At 55.1% G+C, this 24335-nt stretch overlaps 1 protein-coding gene across 1 annotated transcript; it reads right to left on the bottom strand.

The window, feature by feature from the left end:
• Positions 1-2865: 2865 nt before the first annotated feature.
• OVOL1 (ovo like transcriptional repressor 1) lies at positions 2866-12044 on the bottom strand. The gene is made up of 4 exons (XM_044448370.1): positions 11945-12044; positions 5066-5256; positions 4456-4642; positions 2866-3164 (listed from the first exon to the last, which is right to left on the bottom strand). The coding sequence occupies exons 1-4, from the start codon at positions 12042-12044 to the stop codon at positions 2866-2868; spliced, it is 777 nt and encodes a 258-aa protein (XP_044304305.1).
• Between the last annotated feature and the right edge of the window lie 12291 nt (positions 12045-24335).

Genomic DNA, 24335 nt, shown 5'->3' with positions numbered 1-24335 from the left:
GGGCCCGCACACAAAGCTAGACAAAAGGGGTGGCACCTCTGCTCTTGTGAAGTTGGATTTGTCTCCGGTGTGGCGCGGCAGACAAGCAAGGTGGCACCCAAACTTTAGAGACGTCGTCAGAATTCCAGGTATGGCACACGCGAAACACCGCGAGTATTTTATTCCTTTATTATAATTCACAGAATGCACAGTGGCAGCAGGAGGGAGGCAGAAATAACCGACGACGGATAATAAAATTATAACATTAAGCATTCACAGGCCTGGCTTGTTGCCCGGACAGGGACATCCAAGAAGGACCGATAATGTAAACAAAGACTCACATCCTCTGCAATGGGCTTCAGAGTGCAAGAGAAGGGCCTCCGCACCAACCCGCTTCGTCCCTCCAGGATTCTGTGCTCGCCAGAAACAGCTCGGCAGAGAGTTCAGATGATATGTGTCATTGGACACGCAATTGTCCACTGTCCATGACAGGCACCACACAATCCCAAAACTGCAGTGGCTCACAAGATGCAATTTTGGTCATTGATTAAAATAGAAAGCGGGGGAGACACAAGCAAAAGAATAGTTCTTAGACTGGGGGGGGGGGGGGGGATACAGTCTGTTAAGGAAATCCCAAAACCCCATCTCTGCTGCACACAGATGGTAGTCACCCCTCCCTCCCTCCCTCCCTCCCACTTTCTGTAAAACTGACACTTGTAGGGTTTCTACCCCAAAGAAGCAGACAATTCATAGTTATGAGATGGGCTGGATTCCTTCAGTTCAGCCCAAAACATTTTGCTGCCTACACAACAGTCAACCCACATCCCTTCCCCAAGTAGCGATTTATGAGAAATTCACTTCAGTTAGGTTTCGATTGCATTGGCGGAATTTGTGCCATCTGGACTAAATACAGACTTGGACACGATCCATGAGTGACATCTGTACGTTTCTGTGCTTGCACTGTGAGTTACAGAGCAAAAAGACAGAAAAGCTTGCATTTGTCAGCATGCTAACCTTTGAAAAAGACACACGAAAAATACAGGCTTTGAAAAATGGGTCTTTGAGCCATGGAAGAATGTGGACATTTCATAAAAGTGCACAGCTGATGCATACGCCGGGAAAGATACTTGTGAAAATAATGAAGACTTTAATGAAAAAAGAAGAAAAAGCTTGCAGTCCGATCTGGATTTGAGTTGGAACAAGCTCTTAGATGGCATTCAGAAAGCGGCTGTGTTTTGCACATCCCTGCCTTCTAGCCAGGAAACCCCACAGATGTTCTTCTCCCCCTCCCTTCCCAGAAGTAAAAACGTGGTAATAATAAATTAAATAACTTATCCCTTTGGTGCCATTTTCCTGGCACTCAGAATTAGCTGCCTGAAGTAGCTGCCTCACGCTGTGCTGGCCTCTCTGATCCATCCTGCTGCTGCTTGGTTTTGAGAATGCGCTTTGCCAGAAACAGAGGTTCCTTTGCATCTGGAATGTCTGAGCCAGGCTCATTTTCAAGGGCTTTTCGAAGTTCTTCCCCTTGGCTGGAAAGCTTGCCCAGCCAGTGTGAAAAACTTTAAGGCAACTAGGAACACGACTCTGCAAGGAAAGAGTGTCTGACCAAACCGAGTTGGGTGGGGAAAGACGAGCGGCCCCCCCAGCAGCCTTTTCGGCCCACCAGCCCCTGGCAGCCTTCTCAACGCAGGAGTGAAAGGAGGATATGGGAGACAGTCAGGGCGTCTCACAACAGGAGTTTTTGGTCAGGCACAAAAGTAAACACCACCCTCTTTGGAGCGCCTCCGTCTCTCCGCATTAGTCCTTGACCCTGAGCATCACTAAGAAGGAATGAGGTAGGCCGAGAGCAGTGGCTCCATGCGGAGAGGCATCGAGGGGGAGGATCCGGGGCGGCAGTGGGGGGCCGTCCGTCACAGGCAAGGCAAAGGTTCAAGGAGAACAGCAGCTCCAGGTGGGCCGCTGTGGGGCAGGTCAGTGGCAGATGCGGATCTTTTTTACAAGTGGCACAGGACGGGAAATTCCCAGCTTAGAGGCCTCGTGCGGTTCATAAGGGCAGGAAACGTGGCAACTGAGCGCCTGGATTCATCAGCCACAGAAGCCCCACGGCTCCCTCTCGGGAATGCTGAATTTGGGGCACCGGCACCGGGCCTGCCTAGAAGAGCGTCAAGGTCTCTCTCCACTTTGAACTTTTTTACGGTCAAGCCTGTTCCTCCATGAACTGTTTTCCAAGCTGGGCTCTTTCCCGACAGGAGGGAACTCTTCCCCAATGGCGCCATTCCAGGTGCATCACCTCTCCCAGAGTTCCCCAGCCAGCATGGCGGAAGGATTCGGGGAGTGATGAGCAAACGCGCCTGGAGGATGGCAGGCTGTGGGACTGCATCAGGAGATTGTTTTAAACCCCACAAGGGGATCCTTCCTACGGCCTGCACAACACTTTCTCCAGGTTAGGGGGCGCCTTCTCCCTGCCCGGTCTGGACAACCTCCTCGCTGTGAAAATATCTGAGGCGCAAGGAAGAGCCATGAAGGAAAGGAGGGCCGAAACTGCAAAGCGTCTTCCTTCCCTTCACCCCGAGTCTTCAGTCCCCCGTTCTGCCGTCTGTGCCAAGTCTCCGACGCTCACGACGCCCACCGGGGAGGTCCTTCTCTGCAAGCCGGAGGGAGGGAGGGGTCGGCCGGCGGATCTGGCTTTCCTCTCTGCCTCTCTCCACGGAGGGCGGATTTTTTAAAAGCTCCCAGCCAGGAGAGCCTGGAAATATCAAGTCCTGAGGATCCCTGAGCTCGGAGGACGGTCCGCTTTCCCGCCAGGAGGGGAGACAGGAAAGGGGAGGCGAGGACGCCCTCCTCCGGGGGCTCGTCTCCCCCCGCCCCAGGCGCACACGGGCGGGTTCAGAGGCAGGGGTGTCCCGGCAGCAGGGCCGACGGGGCGGCGCCCGGCAGGGCGGGGGGCGCCTTGCGCGAGGCCTTCCGCAGCATCGGGCTCTCGGGGTGGTGCTCCTGCAGGTGCCGCAGGTGGCCCTCCTGGCTGTCGGCCGTGGAGCCGCAGTCCTCGCACACGTAGAGCTTGGCGCGGCGCTCCTTGTAGGCGTAACTCTGCTGCACCCCGTGGATCTTCTTCAGGTGGGACTCCAGCGAGCAGCGCTGCGTGAAGGCCTTGTCGCAGAGGTCGCACTTGTAGGGCCGGACTCCTGGGGAGAGCGAGTGCAAGCGGAAGGGGGGAGGGTGAGCCCCCGCCCTGCTCCGGCCGAGGCCAGGCCCTCGTCCGTCGTGGCGCGGCAGAGCCTCAGGGCCGCGTGGCCTCCGTCCGGCCCTCCTGGGGCTCATGTCCAGCCTTCCAGGTTGCCCCAAACACCCCCTCCCTCGGCCCTCCCACCGTGTGCCCAGCCACCGATCTCTGGGAGGGTCCCGCACCTTCGCGCAGCTCCTCCCGGTCTAAAAAGCGGCAATGCCTGCCTGATTGAACAATAACAACAACAATTCTTTAAATTGTTCTGTTGTTATTATGGATGTATTTATGTACTTTGTATCCTGTCGCGAGCCGCCCCGAGGCTTTGTTGCGATGGGGACGGCATAAAAATGTTTTAAATCAATCAATAAATAAATAAATTTAGTGGCCATCAGAGCTGTAAGCCAGAACACGCGGGTATTTTGCTCGCTTTGCTCCCACTTCATTTCCACCGGGATGCAGCCCCAAAAGCTGGGCCCTCCAGATGCAACGTCCAACAGCTGGGGAGCTCCTCAGAAAGCCACCCGCAGTGAGGCTCGGCTCAGAGCCAGGTGGAGGGGCCTTCTCTGTGGCAGCCCCCAAATTTCGGAATGATCTGCCCAGCAAGGCCCCTGGTACCAACCTGACGGTCTCTGCGTCGCCTGGATAAGACCGCCCACTTGGCAGCTTTTACCAGTGGCAAATGGTACTTGTGGATGGGAGTAGATCATCCCCAGCTGTTTCTTCGTGAGCTCAGGCTCATTAAATTGTGGCTCGGAGATTTTTTAAATGTCATTTTGCACCGCTGTTATTCTGGAGCTATTTTGTCCTGCCTTTGCTTGTGCTGATTCACTACTAGCTGCAGCTCTCAAGTGGTGCAGAAATAAAATGTAAAAAAAATAATAAAATGCTAAAACAAACGGAGGAAGGGTGCCAGGGCGGGCAGGACGCTTCCTTCATCCAACTGGCTGCCCAAGAGGATCGGCATATCAGCCCGACAGGCTCGTGTTCCGAATATCGGACTCAGCATCTCCCATAAGCCACTGCCCTTTCCGTGGCTGCCTCACACGCACGGGGAAAGCAGCCACGGTCCTTCCACACGTCCAGCTTCGACGCTCAGCCCCGTCCCAGGAAGAGTGGTGCCCAGTGACCACCAGACACTGCAGGCCGAGCCCTCCCCAGCCCCGCCGGCAGCCACAGGCCAAACGATCCCAGGCGCATCCCGACAGCCTGCGGGCCACGGGCGGGCACGGCATCCCTGCAGCCACGCTCACCCGTGTGTGTCCGGACGTGGCGCTTGAGGTCAAAGGTGTCGTTGAAGCCCTTGTTGCAGTACTGGCAGAGGTGGCGCTTGACGTGGCTGTGGCACTTCATGTGGCGATTCAGCATGCGCTGGAAGGAGAACGCTTTCTGGCAGTACGGGCAGGAGAGCTGGTCGCCCGGGCTGTCGCCCTGCGTCACCTGCAAGAGACAGAGAGGCCTCACTGAGCAGGGCCGGCACAGCGCAGGATGTCCCCTTCCATCCTCCACTAGCACCCGGGGCCCAAATATCTCAGGTTCCACTTCCAGAGAAGTTACAATGCCATCAACACTGCAGGGCCTTTTCTGGGAAGGCCCCAAGGTGCAGAACCTGCTTGCCCGGGAAGTCTGTGTGCCCTTCCCTGGCCTCTCTGGAGAGGCCAGTGCAGCCATTTGAGAAACAGATGCTGCTTATGTTGCGTTCACTTTTATCTAGTTTTGCATTACTTTTTAATCCCTCTCCAGCGGCCATTTGGTGGGAATTTCCAGGAGTTGGGCCCAACATCATCTGGAAGTCGGCGTGGACTGGCATACGTCTCAGCCAAGGGCAGGTCCTTATTGTCATGGCACTGCGTCATCACGTACCTTCATCTTGGGCCGCAGGAAGCCCGGCTCCATTTCCTGTGGCACGCCCCCCGGGACCTGGGCCGCACAGTGGGGCTGTGCCGCCAGGTAGGTGGCGTTTCGAATCGTCATGTCCAGCGGCATCGGGTACGAAGGAGGTTCGGCCACCGAAGGCTCCGGATCTTTCCACAGGGCATACCCGCCCAGGGAGACTGGAGGAGGCAGAAAGAGAAGCATGACCCTGGAGGGGTCTCCAGAGAACATCTAGTCCAACCCCCTGCCCAATGCGAGAGGCCCTAATGGGCAGCAATCTGCATACGGATTTCTGCATGGTTTGTTAACCACCCCAGGTGCAACAACCCCCTTTCAGCCCAAGGGCCTAATCTAGTTGCAGAGAATTCCTCCCCCGCATGAGAGGGAAGAAGAAAAAACCTTGCCTGTTTTAGCCTCAAGCTCTTCTTGCCAGTAATTAAGCTTTAAGGGAACCATCGCAGCCTTTTAGAAGGGGGAAACACCGCAAAATCAGGAAGCCAGCCAGTCCATGGCTGGGGGACAAGGGAATCCAGGGAAAATGAGGACTGGAGATGCAGTTTTGGCTTCCCCGCCTCTGTTCTAATTGGAAGCCCCACAGCAAGAGGGGATGCATGCTAGTAATTGGTCCCATGGGCAAATGCTCTCCACATTAAGGCATTTTTACTAATGTTCAACCTGAATCTAGCCCTCCTGCAAACTAAACCCAGCAGATCCAGTGGTGCCTTCTGCAGCGAGCAAAGTCTTTTCCCTCTTCTGCACAGAGACTTTCCGGGATTTGCAAAACGTCCACCCGCTCCTCACCCTCTCCAGGCTAAACATTACCCAGTTCCTTCAACCCTTTTCCACTGGACTGGTTTCCCACACCAGAAACAACTCCGAAGGTGTTCTGGGGAGAGCAGATGAAATCAGAGCTATTGATTATGTGTGCGTCCCATTTTTCTCCCATGGCAGAACTCAAGGGGGGCTGCATGCGGTTCCCAGGCGGTCTCCCCTCCAAGCTCAGGCCGGCCCCGGACCTGCTTAGCTTGGCAGTGGATGCCTTCTGCCCTGTCCGGGTACTAAGTCAACCTGAAAATCCCTCCTGCAGCTGCGTCACCCGCCCGACTCATGTTTTGCTTGCACTCCCTGGATCTTTTTCGCCTATACTCCTGGTGATGTTAGAGCAGACGCAGCAGCTGGGATCAAAAGGAGGCTCTCGCAGGGAAAAGGGTAACGCAACCACTCTGCCCTGTTGGCAAAGGGATCAGTGTGTGTGGGGATTAACCTCTGGGTTGATGGTCCTCAGATGCTGGCTGGGTGTGCATTGCCGCAACACACCCGAAAAGCAACAGGTTGGGGGAAGCTGCTCTAAACCGTCGTTCTGTCGGCACCGTGTCCACTTAGAAGTTACTCCCATTGAGTTCAGTGGGGTTTACACATAAGTAAGGGGATGCAGGCTGCACTACCTGAGCCTTGGAAGCCAGCCTCATAAACACACTGATTTTCAGTGGTTTATTAATTTGTTATATTTATATCTGGCATGTTTCCTTCCAAGGAACTCAGGGCAGCTTATGTAATTCTCCTCGTCTTATCCTCAAAACAACAACCCAGTGAGGTAGGCTGGGCTGAGAGTCCAGCTGGCTCCATGGCTAAGCAGGGACTACAGCCAGGATAGCCCGAGTCCTGGGCCCATGCTCTTCACCGCCCTCCCGCATGGGTTTAGCAGGGAGAGGGACAACACCCCCGGCTGAGCCCTTTCTTCAGGGTACAGAACCAATTCCATTTTGGAGAAACTCTCAGGGGCCACAGGGGAAGGTGGGTGGAGCCAAGGGCAAAAGGGGTGGAGCCCAGTCAAAAATGCTGATCTATTTGGGTGCTGTTGGATGTACACCACCCAGAGAGTCCCATTTCTCTGCTGCAAACCTAAACTGCAAAGCAATCTTTATAAAGGCAGCATGGTCCTGGGAGAGAAACGCTGCTTCTCGTTGAGTCAGGTGCTAGTCCTCATGACGAGAACTCCCCTGGAATAGTCATGGGGTTCTCTTCCCCTCCCACCACCCCTCCTTGTGCTTCCCTGCCCAGCACAAGCATCGCTGCCACGGCAAGTAAACAGACCAGAACCGGTTAACCAGCATGTTATTGGAAAGTCTAACCCACCCCAGGTAGCTAATTAGGTGTTTCCGGGCCGGCGCCACAACTGCAGCTGCTGTCACCTGCCTTGGGGAAGAAGAGTGGGAGGGCCATGTCGCAAGCGCCCTCAGCGCCGGTGCCGGAGCCCCACCCAGACGCCCCGTTCGTCCTGGCTCCGTTGCAAAGAGGATGAACCTCGCAGCCCTGGACAGCGCCAGCTGGGCACCCCCCACGGCCCAGGAGGCCCAGCGCTGCCTCATACTCTGCCCGCAGAAGGACAACGGACGGCTGACCGAACTAGCCAGGGAGGGGAGACGTCGCTTTGTTCCGGCTTTGGACGTTGCCTGGTTTCGCTTCGTTTGGGCTTTGAAGCCGGAATGGCTCGTGCGTAGGTTTAGGCCTACAACTCCCATCAGCCCTCATGGGGGGGGGGGCGCTGTTGACCGTGCCTGATAGGAGCTGTAGGCCAAAACATCTGGACAGCCAAGTGGGCAGTTTCAGGAACAAGCAGCCGAGTGAAGCCACTTGCGTGCAAGTGAACGACAGAAAGACACATCTCTCCCGCGCAAGTAAGAAATGTCACTTGGATTTCCAGCAAGGGGCCTGGAGTGGGCGGCCAAGACCTTGGACGCCCATCGCAGTTATGAGGGGCTCCCTTCCCTCCCGGCTCTGTTTCTTTTTTGACTGGAAGGGAGCATGAAAGCTTTGTGCCAAAACTGTTGCCACTGGAAACATGATGTTCCAGGATGCAATGCAACCTTTCCCAAAAGCCGCAGCTTTTGATACCCAGAAGGCTTTGAAGAGGTGCAGTAGAGGCTCAAAGAGCTGGACTGAGACTCAGGGGATCCGGGTTCGAGTCTCCGCCTAAATCCTGCTAGGTGACTTTGGGCAAATCAGGGATTCTCAGCCTACCCTACCTCACAGGGTTGTTGAGTACGAAACGGAGAGGAAAATCATGCAGTGGCTTTTTTTTATGAAAAGGAACAGTCCAGCCTCCCCGGCCACAACACACAAACACACACGAAAATTCTTAGGCACAGGAAAACTTAAGATAACAGAAAACAAAGCCAGGGCAAGCCGATGCCCGACTTGAGGTTTGTGCAAAAGATTTTGAGTTCACACTCTGACACTTCAAAGGCTTCCTGACTGGGCACCATCTCAGCTCAGAAGCACCGGAGATCTGGCGAGGTGGGGTTCGGAAGTGCTAAGCCGCCGTGGTTGCTCTCAGCAGCCGCAGAGCATGTTCCGATGACAAGGCCTCTGAGGAAGTGCAGAGCGTGTGTGCTATTAATAGCGTCACGATCCTGCATAATGAGACGGGCGCGTGTGGATGGGCACGTTGCTCTCTCCCACAATTTTGCTCACAGCGGCAGGGATGCCAGGCCCGGGAGGGCGGGCGTGCCTGCTTTGAACCGTATCCTCAGCAAGATTGTAGCTGCCGTGGCTTTTAATCGTGCATTCTAAATGCGATTTCTAATATTTATATATGAACTGGCTCTGAGATTTTATCGGATCAGGTAATTTCGACAGGACTAATAAAGAACTGAATCAACACCGAGCTTGGCACTTTTTCCTGCAGACGGAGCTCCTAAGGGAGGAAAGCCAAGGCATGTTGCTGGTGGGGGGGGGCATTGTGCCGAGCCGGGTGTGCTCCCGGCCTGAGACTCAGGCTCCACCGCAGCCCCAGGGCCTTTCCAGGAACGGCCCCATCTCCGGTCCCGTGTGTTTTGGTCACGGTTGCACGTGACACGGATGCGCCGGAGGGTAGGGTGGAATGTGTGGAAATGGAGACCGACACAGAAATAGTGCAGAGGTTACAGATGTTGGACCGGGACTTGGGAGATTGAGCCCCCGTTCGGCCACGAAGTTCCCTGGACATCTCTGAGCCTACCTCACAGGGTTGTTGTGAGGATAAAAAAATCGGGAGGGGAGAGATCATGTGAGTTGCCGTGGACAAGGGGAAAGGTGTGTGGCCAGGGGCCACACTGGAACCCCCATGGGCCTGTGGGCACCCCGAAACCCGTGCTCTTTGCTATCCAACTGATATGGCTTAAAACAGAAACCTGAAGGCCTGACAGTACCGTTTCGGGCAGGAAGGGGTGTCAAGGGGTTATTCAAATTGTCTCCCCAGTTCACCAGGTTGGAATCTATGGCGGAAACCTGCACCAGGTTTCCAGTGTGCTTAATTAGAAGCTAATTATAGACTCCCAAGCTGGGCCCTGTGGTGCGTGCCAAGATGGGGAATTTTATGAGCCAAACACCAGGTATTTGCCAGTTCCCCTCCGCACCCAAACCAGGTTGCTCGCCTTCAGTAGCCACGTATTTCAGGACATCTACCCACAGAGATCCTGACAGCCACAGAGAACCTCCAGATCTAAAGGCAGTGTATCTCCGAAGGCCTGTCCCTGGAGAACAAGGGGAACAGTGAATGCTGCAGCCATCGGGCCCATTTTCCCCAGAACACATGGCTGAAGGATGCTGGGCTCGGGGACAGCTTTGGTCCAACCCAGCAGGACTCTCCAGGGTTCAGTGTGGGTCAGCAGGGGACCATGGTTTCTTGTGTTATCCAGACCATGCCAAGATAACCAAATGGCGAGAACGATCAGAATCCACAAACCAACAATGACCCGTGGGTCTTCATGGGTTGCTCAAGGTTAACAAACCATGATTACTGAGCGTGACTGGATGCACACAAGCACAATAACTCACGGTGGAGTGTGGGTTGTCATTGACCGGTGCCTTCTCACTCAAACGGGGATCGTCGCCTTGTCTGAACCCAGCCAAGAGAACAAATTTCGGACAGCCACCCACTGTTCACAACCCAACAACAAACCACAGGTTCTCTCCAGATCGTTCATGATTACAAGCCATAGCTTGTTAGTACCACTGGGCTGAGAGAACAGGTTAACCCTGGTGCCAACTGAACTCGGTCAGTCTGTCTCTAAAAAGGGGGGCTCTTAGCAAAGCTGAGGAGCCGATGCCTCCTTCTCTCACTTTCTGGTCAGCCTCAGGACGCATGGAAAGTTTCCTAGGACGTTCGGAGATGGGAAAGGAAGTCTTCTTCTCCACACAGAGGCTCTGAGCAGGACACATCCAAGGTTGTGACACCTGAAAGCTGCCAGTCTTTGCCAACCTGGGGCCTGTTTTGGACTTCAGTACCCATCAGCCTAGCCAGCACGGCTGGGGCCAGGAATGGGGAGAGCTGGAGCCAAAACCATCTGGAGGGCACCAGGCTGGGGCAGGCCGTCTTAAAAGATTCGGGCTGGCACAAACTTCCAATCAATGGCTAATCCTTTCTGCGAAATGGTAGCGTGCTAAGTAATTAAAAGGGAGAATTAAGAGCTGAAGGCGGATTCCCGCTTCTCTGAAAGGCGCATGAAGCTAGCAACTCCAAGAGAACTCTCCTCCCCATTCTAGCCCGTTTTAAGGAAGGGAGTAGTCCCTAGAGGTTAGAGCTAGAGGCTGTGACGGACTTGCCCTCATTCTTACAAGGATCTCTTGAGTACGTGTGGGGTGGGGGGAAACAGCCTGGGGCAAGATTTTGGAAAGGTTTATGGCGCTGGGTCAGTTCAAACATTTCCTCCTCACTTTCTAATCAACCTTCAAACCCGCTGGGGGCTTCTCCACGGGTGAAAGGCAGGCAGGAATTCAACAGGTCACTTGCATCCTCTCATGACTCTGCAGTCAGTCAAGTTCGACTGTCCGGGGCAAACAGGCCAAGATCCTGCCCGTTTAGCAATATTACTAATAATCGCCTCCAGCCCTGAACATTTTAGTAAACACAAGATCGCACCTTTTTTTAAAAAAAAAAAAAAGTGGATTGTTTCCTCTTGAATTACGCCCCCTCTGTTGTTGGGTGTTGCATCCTACGCACTCCGTCGTGGAAGCCCCCCACCCCCAATTGCGGAATCGCCTTGCACGTGATCCTGCGGGTGGGAGGGGGGAGCATGGGGGCAGACGAGCAGCCGGCGCGTCCAATCTCATCTCGTGCCCTCCAGCACAACACCTCCCCCCACCCATTCAACCCCCCCCCACCCCCCAGCACGCACGTTCACTTCTATTTGCGCCTCCGGCCTTACAGACTTGCCGGCGAGTTTAAACATTAAGAGAGGCGCGCGGGGAGGGGGGCGCGTAACTGCGCTTTCCAGCATTCTTGGTTAGTGCGGCGCGCGGGGGGGGGGGGACAAAAAGTTTTTGGGGGACTCCCCGGCCTTGCCAGGGGCCCCCCCCCCCCCCACTTTAAGGATCTGAAAACGTTGAAAGAAGCAAAGAAAGTGCTTGCCGATAACGGGACCATCTTCTTGCCCTCCTCCTCCCCCCACAGCAAGCAACACAATCCTGGACTTTCCACCTCCCCCCCTCCGCTTTCCCCACCCAGCCGCTCCTCCCCGGCCCTCCGGCGGGTGAGATGGGTGGAGGGCGCTCCTCTCAGGAATCCCGCTGGGCTCCCCCCGCACCACCCGCGGCGCAAACTTTGCCCTCCCGACCCTGGGACGGCCGTTATCCGCCACCTTCCCTCGCATCGCCCCCCCCCGTTCCTCCCTCAGGTCCGCTCCACCTTGGAGACATTTTCCTGCGGAGCAACTTTTGAATGGAAGGAGCGAGCGAGCGAGCACAGGGCGCGCTCAGAACAAACAAGCGCGGCGCCGAGCCGTTCAGGAGGCGGCGGGGGGCGCGCTCTCCCGCGGCACCCAAGCGCGACAGGCCGAGACTCCGGTTTACTTTCCCAAACTCCTCTCCTCCCCCTCCGGGACTCACCTGGGACGTAGATCTCGCCTCGCTCCTCATCGGGAAGTTCGCTCCAGTTCCTCTTGCCGGTGGAAACGCACGTTTTCTTCACCAGGAAAGCTCTGGGCATCTTCGCGGCCGGGGGGGGGGGGGGGGGGGCGTGGGGGGGCTCTTCTGCTGCCGCTTTTTTCCGCGCTCTTTTCAACCCCCCCTCTGCCCCCCTCACGAGACTCCTGGCGACCCCCGGCCCACGCACGCAGCCGCGCACACCGCGAAGGGGGGCGCGCAGGGCGAAGGACCACTTTCCGGACGGGGCGGCCCCCCCCCCGGCGCCGCGCGATCGTCCGCGCCGCGGATGGAACACCGGGGCGCGCGGCGTTCGGCGGATGGAGCGCTCGCCCCGCCGACGTTCCAACGCGGTCCCTGTCGCCCCGCGCGCGCGGAGCTGGCTGCGCGCTCCAGGAAGCGCCCGGCCAGGTGAGCGGAAGGCGGCGCAGGTTAGGGCTCCCTGGCGGCCGGCGGGCGCCCCCGTCCCCCCACGCTCCGCGCGCCCCTCGGGGGTCTCCTCGCAGGCTGGCGGCCAGGAGGGGAGCGGATCCGCGCGGGTCCCGCAGGCCTGCCCGGGCGATGCGGAGGCGCCAGCCCGGTAGCTCGCGCGAGCCCGGAGGAGACGCGAGTCAACTCGTCCCCTTTCCTGGGCTGCTAATTAGATCAGATGTTTTTGGGGGTGTGGTGGGGACGGCGCATGCGTTTGGAAATAACGGTGTCCGTACCTTTTTGCGCCTCCGCGCGCGCGCCAGTGCGTGTGCTACCTGGCTGCCAAACTGGTTTGGTACTGGGAGAGGGGGAGGAGGAGGAGGAGGACCTGACGCCGGATTTCGAGGATAGTTTCAGTTCTGGGCGTCTGTTCCTTCTTTTCCTTTCTTCCACACGATCCTGGGGTGTTTTGTTTTGGTTTTGTTGTTGGTTTGGTTTGGTTTGGTTTGGTTTTTGTTTTTGTTTTTGATGGGGATGTTTATTCCACCCACCCGCTTTCTTTTCCCTTCGACTTTTTCCCCCTGTCGAGGCGGAGATCGCGTGCAGGACTTCGGCGAGAACCGAAGTGGGGTGGGCTTCCAAGCCGGCATGGCCAGGATCGGGCCCTGCGGGGCTCCCCCCCCACCAAAAAAAGCCCCCCACGCAACGGCACCCACTCTCCCAAATTAAAGGGATCTGAACGCGAGGTGGAAGTGAAGCAAGGCTGGGAAGGGAAGGGGGACATGCCCTGCCCCCCCCAGCCCCGCCTTCCCTTCCTACCTGGAATGAGAAACTTGGTGAAACACAAAGGACAATGCTTAAATTCACGGTGCGGGAGCAAGCGGGCGGCGCCCCCACCCCGAGCCAAGCGTGGAGGGGGAGTTGGACCCTCGCCAGCGTGTCAAGGAGATCCGCGTCTCTTTTCTTACATGGATCAAGGAGTAACTCATCCCCAGGAATTTAATAAACCAAGGGTGCTTTTTAAAAATTAAATCAAGGGTATTCCCGATTTGCCAGGCCCCTCTCCCCTGCAAGAAAACTGTATATAAACTCACTTGTAATTTCCCACTCACTGAAGCCCCCACTTGTGCCCCTAGACTGGGCACTAAATAGAGCTTTAAAAATGTAGATTGCACCTGCAAAAAAATTTCACTTCAGAGCGAAAGCCATTCCATTTCCACACTCCGTGTTTTGCTTTTACAGATATTCACCAACCACTCTGCTGGTTTGGTACTTCTTTCCATAGGGTTTCCCCTGCTGCTAAAGTTGCACATTTCATAGCTCATCTGAGCTTTGGCTTGTTCCCGAGCCTGGTTTTTGTAATTATGGTGCATGATTAGACAGAAAAAAAGCACCACAATTCCAGCATGCCCCAGACAGCCAGCGTGGAAGTTGTAGAAACAAATTTTTCTACCTAATCATGCCAAGATTGCATCCGTAATCAATTGACACACCTCTTATTTTACCTGGAAATATATTTCAACAGGTGGGAAATACAAGAGGAAGATAGAAAATATCCTATTTGGGCTACATAACTGTTGACACTCAGTTCCAGAACTGGTTACCAGTGGGAAAGAGGATAATACACTCTGTATTGATGTAATAATAATTAATACTTCTAAGTGGTGTGGTAGCTGATAGAAAATTATCCAGAGCCAACACAGACTCCAAATTATCACTCATTTTACATAGGAGAAAACTCCCTGGTTGCAGTGGGACTTCCTTCTCAAATAGGCATGAGAAATAACTCAGGATTATAGAATATTCTCCAGAGGCTGAGGAATTCCTGCTGCTGCTGCTTTAGGCTAAGACTGAAGTCTTTAAAAGTTGTCTTTGTGCTGACTTGAACACAAATTCTAAGCTACAACCCTGTGTGGAAAGATTAAGAAGCAAGTCTCTCTCCTCTGACACACAGGAACATTTCAGGAAACATGCACAGAATTCGAAGATGAGGCTGCATCCCCCAGTTCTTGACCTACAACTAATCTACTCTTGCACTCTGGGGTCTGGCCCAGAGTGTTCTTTTGGGGGGGGGGGGGCTCAAATCTGCTGACATGGAAGTAAGGTGTTTATGGGGTTCTGCCTTAAGTGCAGTTTATGAAATTTGCCCCCACCAAACAGTTCAAGTATTTTTGGCTACTGGACTTTATAGAGATATTTAAAGAATTTGCAAGACACTATACATAGAAATACCAGTTTATTCCACTCAAGGCAAATGAAAATGCTAAATCCATCAATCTGGGGCAGAGGAAAATATTGGGGGTAAACCCCTCTCCCCACCCTAATTTAAACATTTCTGGCAAATCTGCATTACTGGTGATAACATTAGAATGACCAAAAAGCCGGGACATGAGGCTTACCTTGAAGATTCCAGTTTTGCTGCAAGATTGGGAGAAAAAGACCTACCAGAAGCTAGGAAACCAGCCAGGTTAGCATCTCTGGAGAGTGGGAAGCCAGAATTCTGCTTTACAAAGCACAAGTGTAGCTAGCCACCCCATTTCTACACTGTTTTTCGGTATGTGTACTGTCACTGAGGCACGGCCATTTCCCTGACAGAGAGAGAGAGAGAGAGAGAGAGAGAGATTCTAGTTCTTACGGTTCTGAAAAGTGCTGATTGGGACAGGGACATGCAGTGGAAGAAAAAGCTTTCTCAGCATCATCTCTCCTAAATGATCCCATGGGATATAAGCAACCAGTTGGGGTTTTGTCGCAACATGTATCATTTTACGTGTGTTTCCTTGTTTGCATTGCCTTCCCGTTTTGACGTCCATGGTCCCAGTTTGGGAGATGCATAGAATAAGAGCACTCTTATTATAACCGTGCACAAAGATGAGTTATATGGATGTGGTTTTGTTGTCCCGTCACAGGGGTAGGACTTTGGGGCAGAATCCAGAGCCCCCGTTGAGCAGATGAGTCAGGATGTTGCTTTAGGCAAAACACACGTACATGAGGGTCTCTCTAAAGCTCCTGGAAAGGGGAAAGTGTTTCGGAAAGATTGTATCCAAAGATTCAAAAGTTTCTCTTGCTCATCCATCTCTGCTGTTTTGCCTGGAAATCTTCAGGAGTCTGTAGGGCGACTGTAAAGGACTGAGAGTCAAGCAGGGATATTTTGCCTTCCTGTCCCACCCGTGTATCTTCCCGTTGTCAAGACACATTTTGTATTTCTTCCAGCTACCATGTGCGGTGCTTGAAAGCCACCTTTCCTGACCTAGTGTCCTCTGGATGTCTTGGAGTACAACTTCTATCATCCCCCACCACTCTACACACGGATGCAAACAGAGGGTCCCGCAAGGGCCTGTTATCACAACTGGTGCGTTTTAACTTGCCTCCAAGGACGTGCCTGGATACCTGTGAGCCGGAGTGAGCCCTTGGCAAGGTCAGGCCAGGTGTGTATTCCTGGGCCTCCCAGAAACGCAGGGCCCTTTTGAAAACAACTGGCTCAGCTCGCCCCGGGGCAGGCAGGTGGGGTGCGGGGCGAGCGCGCTGTTGTTTCTCCAGGTTGCGGCCCGGAGGATCCTGGAGGAGGCGAGCCGCTCGCTCGGCATAGCCGAGTGGTAAGTCAGCTGGGCGGGTGGCGCTCCTGGCCCTTCCTGCGTGGGCTTGCGAGGCCTGGTGCCTCTGAAATTGCGCCTGACGTCTTCTCAAAACACCTGGGTGTGGACAGCCAGCTCCTCTCTCCCAGGAAAGGAGGCGAGGCGAGGCACCGCACGGCCCGGCCCGGCACGGCACAGAGGAGGCGATCTTCCTCCCCAGGGATACGAAGATCCTTGTCGCTCGGAGGAGAGAGTGGCTTCGCTCCCACCTCTCCTGCGAAACGTTCTTCGCCTCGCTGCTGCTCTTGGGCAGTCCTCTCTTGAAGAAAAAGAAAAATGGGGTGGGGGAAGAAAGGGGGTCCCCTGGCTTGCATCTGGCGCCGCAAATCAGCTTGCTGATTCCTGCTGCATCAGACCCCTTGAATGGGCCCACTTTTGACCCACACGTGCTTCCCTCCCAACGCCCCCCCCCCCCCGAATCTCTCTGCCTGACTTTTCTAAATCAGAAGTTCATGCATCTCTTTTTAGAAACAGGGATGCCCCTCACAGACAGAGTCCTGTGAACACAGAGAGAGAGAGAGACTTCAGAGCATATTAAATCAGCATGTGTAAATTTGGGGGGGGGGGGTCATCTTGCACGCCTGAGCCCTGCGTCTTACTATTAGGGGTTCGATGGTAATGGCATGGATAATGGTGGTGCGGAGAGAACCCTGGACATTTGATGGCGCGAGTCTGAGAAATGTGGGAAAGGGATTAAGGCAGCCTTCTCCATCCTGGGCCCCCTAGAGGCGTGAGATCGAGGTTTCTAGTCCGCACCTCAGAGGTGCCTTGTTTAGGACGTCCACCACGCTCGCCTAAATAACAGGCTCTAGCAAATTGGGCATTGGTTTTCCAAGCATGGAAGAAATAGAAATAGAGGGTGTCCGGGGTCACACAGCAGACCAAGCGTCCTTGATGATGTTGTTGTTGTCTGAGCCTAATAAATCGGGTCTGAGGGAACGAGAACCTGTGTCCATGCGGTTGTTGCTGGATTAGGACTCCCATCAGCCCCAGTCAACATAACTGGCTGGGAAGGCACTGGCCAGCAACATCTGTAAGGACAGCTCTGCCTCTACTCCAGGGGCAAGCAGAAGGTCGATCTCCAGATGTTTGGGACTTCAGTTCCCAGAAGCCCCTGCAAGAGTGGCCAGAGCTGACAGGAGCTGAGGTCCCGGGGGCCAGAGATCTCCCTGCTGCCTGCCTGCCTGCCTGCCCCGCTTCAGCCCCACACAAGCCCCCTGCCCGGCAAAGGCGTGCCCTGAACAGACGCTTCTGGAATTCGCACCGGAATCCGGTTCTGCCCCTCAGGGAAAGGAGCGGAAAGCAGCGTGTGCGGCTGCCCTTGCGGTGCCGAGCGGGCGCCTTCTTCTGCCCACGCCTCTGCGGTACTTCAGGTTCCTCTGCTTGGCGAGGGCTGGGCCCGCACATGAGTCAGCCGGCCACGCGGGCCCCCGTGGCGTCGCGTCCCTCGGCCGGCCCCCCGCGCGGTGCAGACGGGCTGTGCCGGGCTGCTGCCCCGGAGGCCAGGCCGTGGGCGGCCCTGGGCCGCATCCAGGATGTGGCTGCAGCAAGCACCTGCCGCCCGCCTGGCAGGCGTACAGCCGAAGGCTCCTGCAAGCGCAGGTGTCTCCTGCTATGGGGAAACGGCCCGGGATGGCAGCCAGGTGTCCTGCTTTGCCCGGGACGGTCCTCCTATTGGACGGGCTAAAAGGGAGCTGCCCTCTGAGGAAATAAGCATCGTATTAAGAATGCCCCCCCTTTATGAACACGGTAGGTTACATGACCTGCCCCTTTTTCCATCTTATCCCCTCAACAGCCCTGTGAGGTAGGCTAGGTTGAGGGTCAGAGATTGAGCCAAAGTCGGCCATGGTGGAGCAGAGGCTACGACTTGGATCTGTCAAGTCCCAGTCCAATACTAACCACTATACCATACTGCCTCTCTCTTTGAGGGGGTTCACTCCGGGAGGAGCCATTGGGTCCCTGATTGGCTTCAGAAGGGGCTGTGAAGGTGCCCCTCGCCTGGGCAAGCAACTGGAGAACGGACAGTGTTGGACTAGTCCCCACTAAGGTGAAATGGCTTGTCTCTCCACCCAGCAGCTGGTCCCACTTTTGGACGGTTTTGAGCCATTTTTTTAAACCAGAGGACATGGCCCCCATCCAGCCTTTCGAAGGGACCACTTCGGTTTTCCATTTGAAGGAAGGTTTATTCCTTTGGCAAGCTGCGGGGTGCCTTCCAAAGGCGGGGAAGCCTGTGGACATAACACTGCCTGCAACCCTTTCACCTGAGCGTATCCAGGGCAAAACTCAGGTTGCCCAGCCAATATGGCCGATCGATCGCCACGCTCTGAGATGCTGCCACAAGGGCAGTTCAGGCCCCAGAATTCACCCGCTCCGTCAAAAAAAACCCGTCTCTTTCTCTTTCTCTTTCTCTTTCTTTCTCTTTCTCTTTCTCTTTCTGATGAGACGCCTGGCAGGAAGAGCCCGGTCGCCACCCCCCCAGGCCCTTGCCCCCGCTTGACCAACCTGTGCTTTCCTCAAAAGCATGGCAGGCCAGGTGTGCCCTGTGTCAGGTGACTCCGGCCCAATCCGTGCCTAGAGATCTGGTAGGGAAAGTGTGCGGCCTGGAACGGTTAATTGCCTCCTACCTGAAATTCCCCATCCACTGAGGAAGGGAAGCTGTTTTACTTGCTCCCTGGGCAAGCGAGAATAGGAAGATCAAAAAAGGCCAGATGCCGTCTCTCCTGGACCCAGGTGCCACCTTGCAAGGAGGAGGAGGAGGAGGAGGAGAAAAGACAGCTGCGCAAGGCAGTGTCTCACGGGCACCTGGGCAAAATCGGGGCCCAATCCCATGCATATTTCGGTAGCAAGGGGGAGAAAGTGCTAGAATTCCCAGCATTTCCTAGTCAGCAGATCTGGCTGAGGAATGCTGGGAGATGAGCGCCTTTTTCTGTCTAAACACGCAGAGCATCATGCCCTAAATCTCTTTTATCAAGGCATCTCATTGCCAGCTTTTTGGAAGCTTGTTCTAGGACACCTTGTCTCTGAGCCGGCAAGCTTGGAGCTGCAAAAGGGAGGAGCCCTGACCCAGAGGTGGACGTTCTTCAGGTTTGCAAGTTGCTTGTCTGCACCTTCGCCAGCACCCCAGAACGCTCCTTGCAGTGGGGCGGTGGAAAGCGGCTTAGGATGAAATTGCTCAGGGATCTGTGTGGCATTCCAGAACTGAACGGTGATGGCAGGCCTCCCACACAAAAGTCCACACCACGCTTGGCCCCGAGCTTTCTTCATTTCGGCTTTCTTCATTCCCATGTTGTGGTTGCTGCCACATCAGGAATCCTTGCGATCATCAGGCTGGACTTACCAGGAAATGCCCCACTTCCTACAGATTTGGGGTGGAGATGGTGGGTGCAGCCGGGATGAGAAGTTTTCTCTTGGTCGTATTCAAAACTAACACCTTCCCCACTTCAAAACAACAACCAGACATCCAAACAGGTTCTTCTCATATTTGTTGTGTTCTGAAATGTTACAGTCAGTGATACTTGCTCTGGAGCAACATTAAGGAAATCTGGAGGTTTGGAAAAGGGGTTGAAGTTTCTCCCTTTTGTTTCCAGGCCGCTTTTTAATTAGAAAGCTCAACTGTTTGGAAAAGAAGGAGGGAACGCAAATCTGAATCAGGTCCTTCTTTTGGTGACGCTGTGCTTGACTTAATTGTACTTTTTATACCACCTGATAATGAGCAGTCTCTAGATCAGATAATCTAAAGTGAAAAGAATAAGATGTAGGGCCTTAGCTGGAAAAGGAACAGGAAAAGTACCGGATGAGGCTTCCTGAGGGGATATTTCATTAAGGGGAGGCCATGACTGAGAAGGCCCTGTCTCTTCTATCCCCCTTTGGTGGAGGGGGGAGTCCCAGAGGATCTGTGGATTTGAGCAGGGACCTATGGGAGGAGACAAGCCCTGAGACCTCTGCCCCAAAGGAAACGGGGGTTTTGCAGGTCAGCGGGTGCTCTCAGAAGAAAGCTGTTCTGGTGACTGCTGAGGACTGATCCCAGTTCTTGCAGTCCTCAGGATGCTGCTGGGACTGATGGGGAGGAGGGAGGGTAAAGGCAGGGGTCACTGGGGGGGGGTCTCGCCTAGGGGCCCACCCAACCCTGGGGCCTTCATTGCCCGTAGAGGTTCCCCTTTTCAAAATACGCATTTTCCAGCACTGGGCAGTTGCTCCTAGACACTGTTGAATTTCCCACAATGCAGTGCCCCAGGAGGGATGCTTCACTGGCTGCATTGTGGGATATTTAAAAGACAATGGCAATGGCAGCCACTTTGCCATGTAGCTCTGGGGAGAGCGACTAACCTAGCCAAGCCCAGAGAAGGAAGAGGGGAAAGTCCACGTCTGGGGTCTTCCTTCCAGCACTTGCCCGAGCGAGCATAGGAATGAAGCAGGCCCTCTTCAAAGCGGGTTAAGACCTGCTCTGTGAAGAATCTGATGCCTGAATTTGCTTTTTGCCTTTTTTTTTCCTCCTCCCGCCCAATAGCATTTCCTTTCATGCTGTGCCTTTGCAATTCGACGCCTGCAACTGGGGCTTCCCTTCGCCCTTCTCTTGGCAAGCTAAAAGCCGGGCTCAAACGGCTTTGCCTAGATACATAAATAGGACACTCCCCCCACTGAAATTTAGCTACAGGGGTGGGGCACACCCCAGCCTTCTAGAGCTTGGTGGACATGGCCTGGAATGATGGGATCTGTAATGCAAGGGGGTCGTGACCCAGAGGGTCGCCACCTGCCTGCCCCTGATTTTAGAGGGGGACACTGACGCCGGCCCGAGAATGGCTAGAGGGAGCCGTAAAATTTCCGGGGCGGCGCAGTCGCTGGGTGGTGGCCTGGAAAAGCTGGCGTGGCGAGGACTGCGCCTTGACGGTGGCTCGGAGCCACACCCTGCGCTCACCCCACACCCCCAAATGCGGCCTGTCAGCAGGAAAGCCAGAGTGGCTACGCAGACGCTGCTCACGCCCAAAGGGACCGGCTGCCGTTCCAGCCAAGCAGGTTCCTCTAAATACCAGGAGGTGAAGGAGGAGGAGGAGGAGGGAGAGGGAAAATCTAACTGGAATGACACGGCATGTTACATAGTGGGCATCCTGGCAGCTCCTTCCCCTGAATCACCAAGCTTGGAGTCCTCTTCCAAGGGCTGTGGGGTTTTTTTTTTTTTTTGGCAAGGAAGTAGTGACTAGTGGTTAGAAGAAAGGGGAAGAATCTGGACGGGCTAAGGCAGGGCCTCTCTTCCAGATGGGCCAGGTTGGGCTTAGGGCCCCAAGAAATTAGAAGAACGCCTTTCTTTAATTTTTTTATTTTGATGCAGAGTTTCTGAGTCCTTTTCCAAGGGGTTTTTTTTTTTTTTTTGTGGGGAGAAAGAGTAGGGACTAGTGGTTGGGGAGGGAAAGGATGTGGATGGAGTAGATCGGTGTCCAGTAGATGAGGGGGGCAGAGCCCAGGGAACCAGCCCCCCCCTCAAGTTAGCAAGGTTCTAATTCTTTTAAAGCGCTTTCCCAAACGTTTTCTTGCTGAGAGGCTGTGCTTTTAGGGGGTGGGTTGTCTGGGGGGAATTAGGGGTGAAGTAGTGTCTAGTGGTTAGGAGAAGAAGATCAGCATGGATCGGACAAAGCCCCCTGGAACCGGGATGGCCAGAGTCCCCCACTAAATTAGCAAAACTTTCCAAGCAGAGGGTTGAAGAGTTGTGTTGTTTGGGGGGTTTGGAGAAGCAGCAAGGTCTAGGGGTTAGAAGAGAAAATGTGGATGGTGGACAGGCCCCGAGCCAGTTTTATTCTCCCAAGAAAAGTATTTATGATGTTTAATGTATGCAAACTCCATCCTACAGAGGCATACAAACTGCATACAATGGGGAAAAGAGACAATGGCCCACATGGAAAGAGATTAGCCTGAACAAAGGCCACATCCATCCTTATCTGGTGTTGATGGGGGCCAGGAGTGCTTAATCTAATCTGGTTTGAGGGGGGGGGGCTGAGTAGGCTTCCCTAGAGGTAGCGGGAAGGGACAACTCTGACTTAAGACTCAGAAAGGCGGATCTGGCTTTTCTACCTAGCCCTTTTCTGGTAAGCAAAGAGATGGAACAAGAGGCGGGAAGACAAGGGAGAGCAAGGAAAGACGAGAGACCCAAAGGGGAGAAACTGAGGCAAGAGCAGAGCAGCAACAGAAAATGTCCCAGGCGGCTGGCGCCTCTTCCGCCTCCCCGGCCTGCACTGCAGGGGGTGCGTTCCTTGCTCCGAGCAAGGTGGCTTGGAGCGCCTCAGTTTCCCGGCTGCAGGTTTGCGGCTGGCCACCTCTTCATGGGCAAACGGGGACCGCGTCCCTTGAAGGCTCTGCCCAGGCTCCGGCTGAAAGCGCTGCAGGGCTGAAGCCGCCGCGGAGGCAGTCCAGGCATGTGACCCGTAGCGATCACGTCCCAGTTAATATTAATTTAATAACAGCCTGGAGTTCCTTGGCTGCCTTTTGCTGGAGTTGCCTCACCGGCATTCACTAGTGGAACCGCCCGCCTGCTCCTTGGGGGACAAGACTATCATCAGCTTTGCTCAGCAGGGGAGAAACCGAGGCACAGGGGAATCGAATCGCTGGCTGCAAAACAGGCCAAGGGAAGGCGATCTCTGCATCAGCAGATGCAGAGACCTGTTGGGATCCTCGGAAACCCGGGCTGGGTTTCCTTTTGCAGTGTGTTCTTGGGCCTGAGGCAGGTCTCTGCACCCTGGATGATGGGAGCTGGAGTCCAAGCCATCTAGAAGGCACCAAGAAATTGCCACCCTTGGACTGATTGTATTTGCACCTCGCCTTTTGTTCCTTGCGAGGCAGCTCACGTGATTCTCCTCCTGTCTTTCTCAATCATACCCTCACCACAACACCCTTGTGAGGGAGGCTGGGCCAAGAGTCTGTGACAGGCCCAAAGGCACCCAGCTGGCTCCATGGCTGAGCAGGGACTTGAACCCGGATCGCCTGAGTCACAGCCCTGCACTCGTAACCTCTGCCCCACTGATGCAGAAATGACAGCTGACCACACGCAACAGCTAATGATTTTTAAGACCCAAACGCAGGCTGGCAGGTGCACTTAGGGTCCGTCCATCCCCTGCCCACAACGCCAGCAGTGACCGAGCTGTCCATATCTGCCTGGGGGGCTAGGGGGTGAGTTCTCCAGCTGTGGTGCCAACACCAGGAAAGCCCTCCCTCCAATCTAACACCTGAATGGCTCCAGCTCGTGGACCAACGAACCGAGCTTAGGGGCAGAGAGACCTACAGAGAGCACAATCCCAAACCATTTCATGCTTCAAAAGTCAAAACCAGTGCCTTGGACACCGATCCTTAAAAAGAACAGAGAAAACCCGAGAGCAGTGAGTGTCCCTGGGGATGGTTTTTGACTCAAAGGGCTGGCGCGCTTTCGGGGGTCCCGTGAAGGCACGCGGTTCACCCCCGCCATGTTTTCAGCCAAAGGAAGACTCTGCCCCGGGATCGGCTGGGCGCCGTCCTGAGCCCACACAGAGGCGCGTTTTGGAGCGTGGCCAGAGGCTGTGCGTATGTGCCAGGGAGCGGCGCTCAGGCCTTTCCCTGCATGTTTGATGCCGCCGCCAGAGGCTCCTCCGCAGGCATCTCCGCTCGCCCCCCGCCCGGGCGGCCCCTGCCTTCCATCCCAGCTGATCCCCAGATGGGGTTGTTTTGATGCCCAGGCCTCGAAATGTGTTCTTGCCCTTGCCTGCGGCTGAATCCCAAAGGCAGGGAGGGGCGACTTTTAGGAACAGGCCAGGGCACCAGCCGCCAGGAGCAGCTGCGTGGAAGCCGAAGTGAGGGGGCGTGGGGCGGGCCCCAAAGCGTTCAGATGCTCAGCGGGTCTTTCCCGGCCGGATCCCCTCTGCTGTTCAGCCCACAGATGTATACCGGGGAAAGCTTGCTTCTGAGAACCATTCTCCGCCCTCTGAGCATGCGCCAAGCCCCACTTCAGTCACAGACGGCTGAGCTAAGTGGCATTTCTGAAGTGGGGGGGGGGGGCAGGAATGGGAGTAGATTTAATCCGTGACTTAGTGGCCACACTAAGCCCAGGAGATTCTCCACCCCAAATGACTGAAACTCTGCACACGGTCAGAGGCTCTCTTGCTGAAAAGGAGCTGCAGCAGCGAGAAAGGGTTTCTGCGGAGGCATTTTTCTTTAAGGGAGCTGGTGTGCTGTTGGGCTTGGACCCGAAGTCGAGAGGCCCGGGTGCTGGTGCTCGCCCAGCCACGCAGCCCACTGGGAGGCCTTGGGCGGCTGCTGACTCCTGGCCTGGCCTACCTCGCAGGGTTGGCCTGAGA

The sequence above is a fragment of the Varanus komodoensis genome, unplaced genomic scaffold, assembly GCF_004798865.1.
Source record: "Varanus komodoensis strain SLA01 unplaced genomic scaffold, ASM479886v1 scaffold55, whole genome shotgun sequence".
In the NCBI taxonomy this organism is placed as follows: Eukaryota; Metazoa; Chordata; class Lepidosauria; order Squamata; family Varanidae; genus Varanus; species Varanus komodoensis.
The sequence above is the reverse complement of the archived record's forward strand: the minus strand, read 5'-3'. Positions and strand labels throughout refer to the sequence as shown.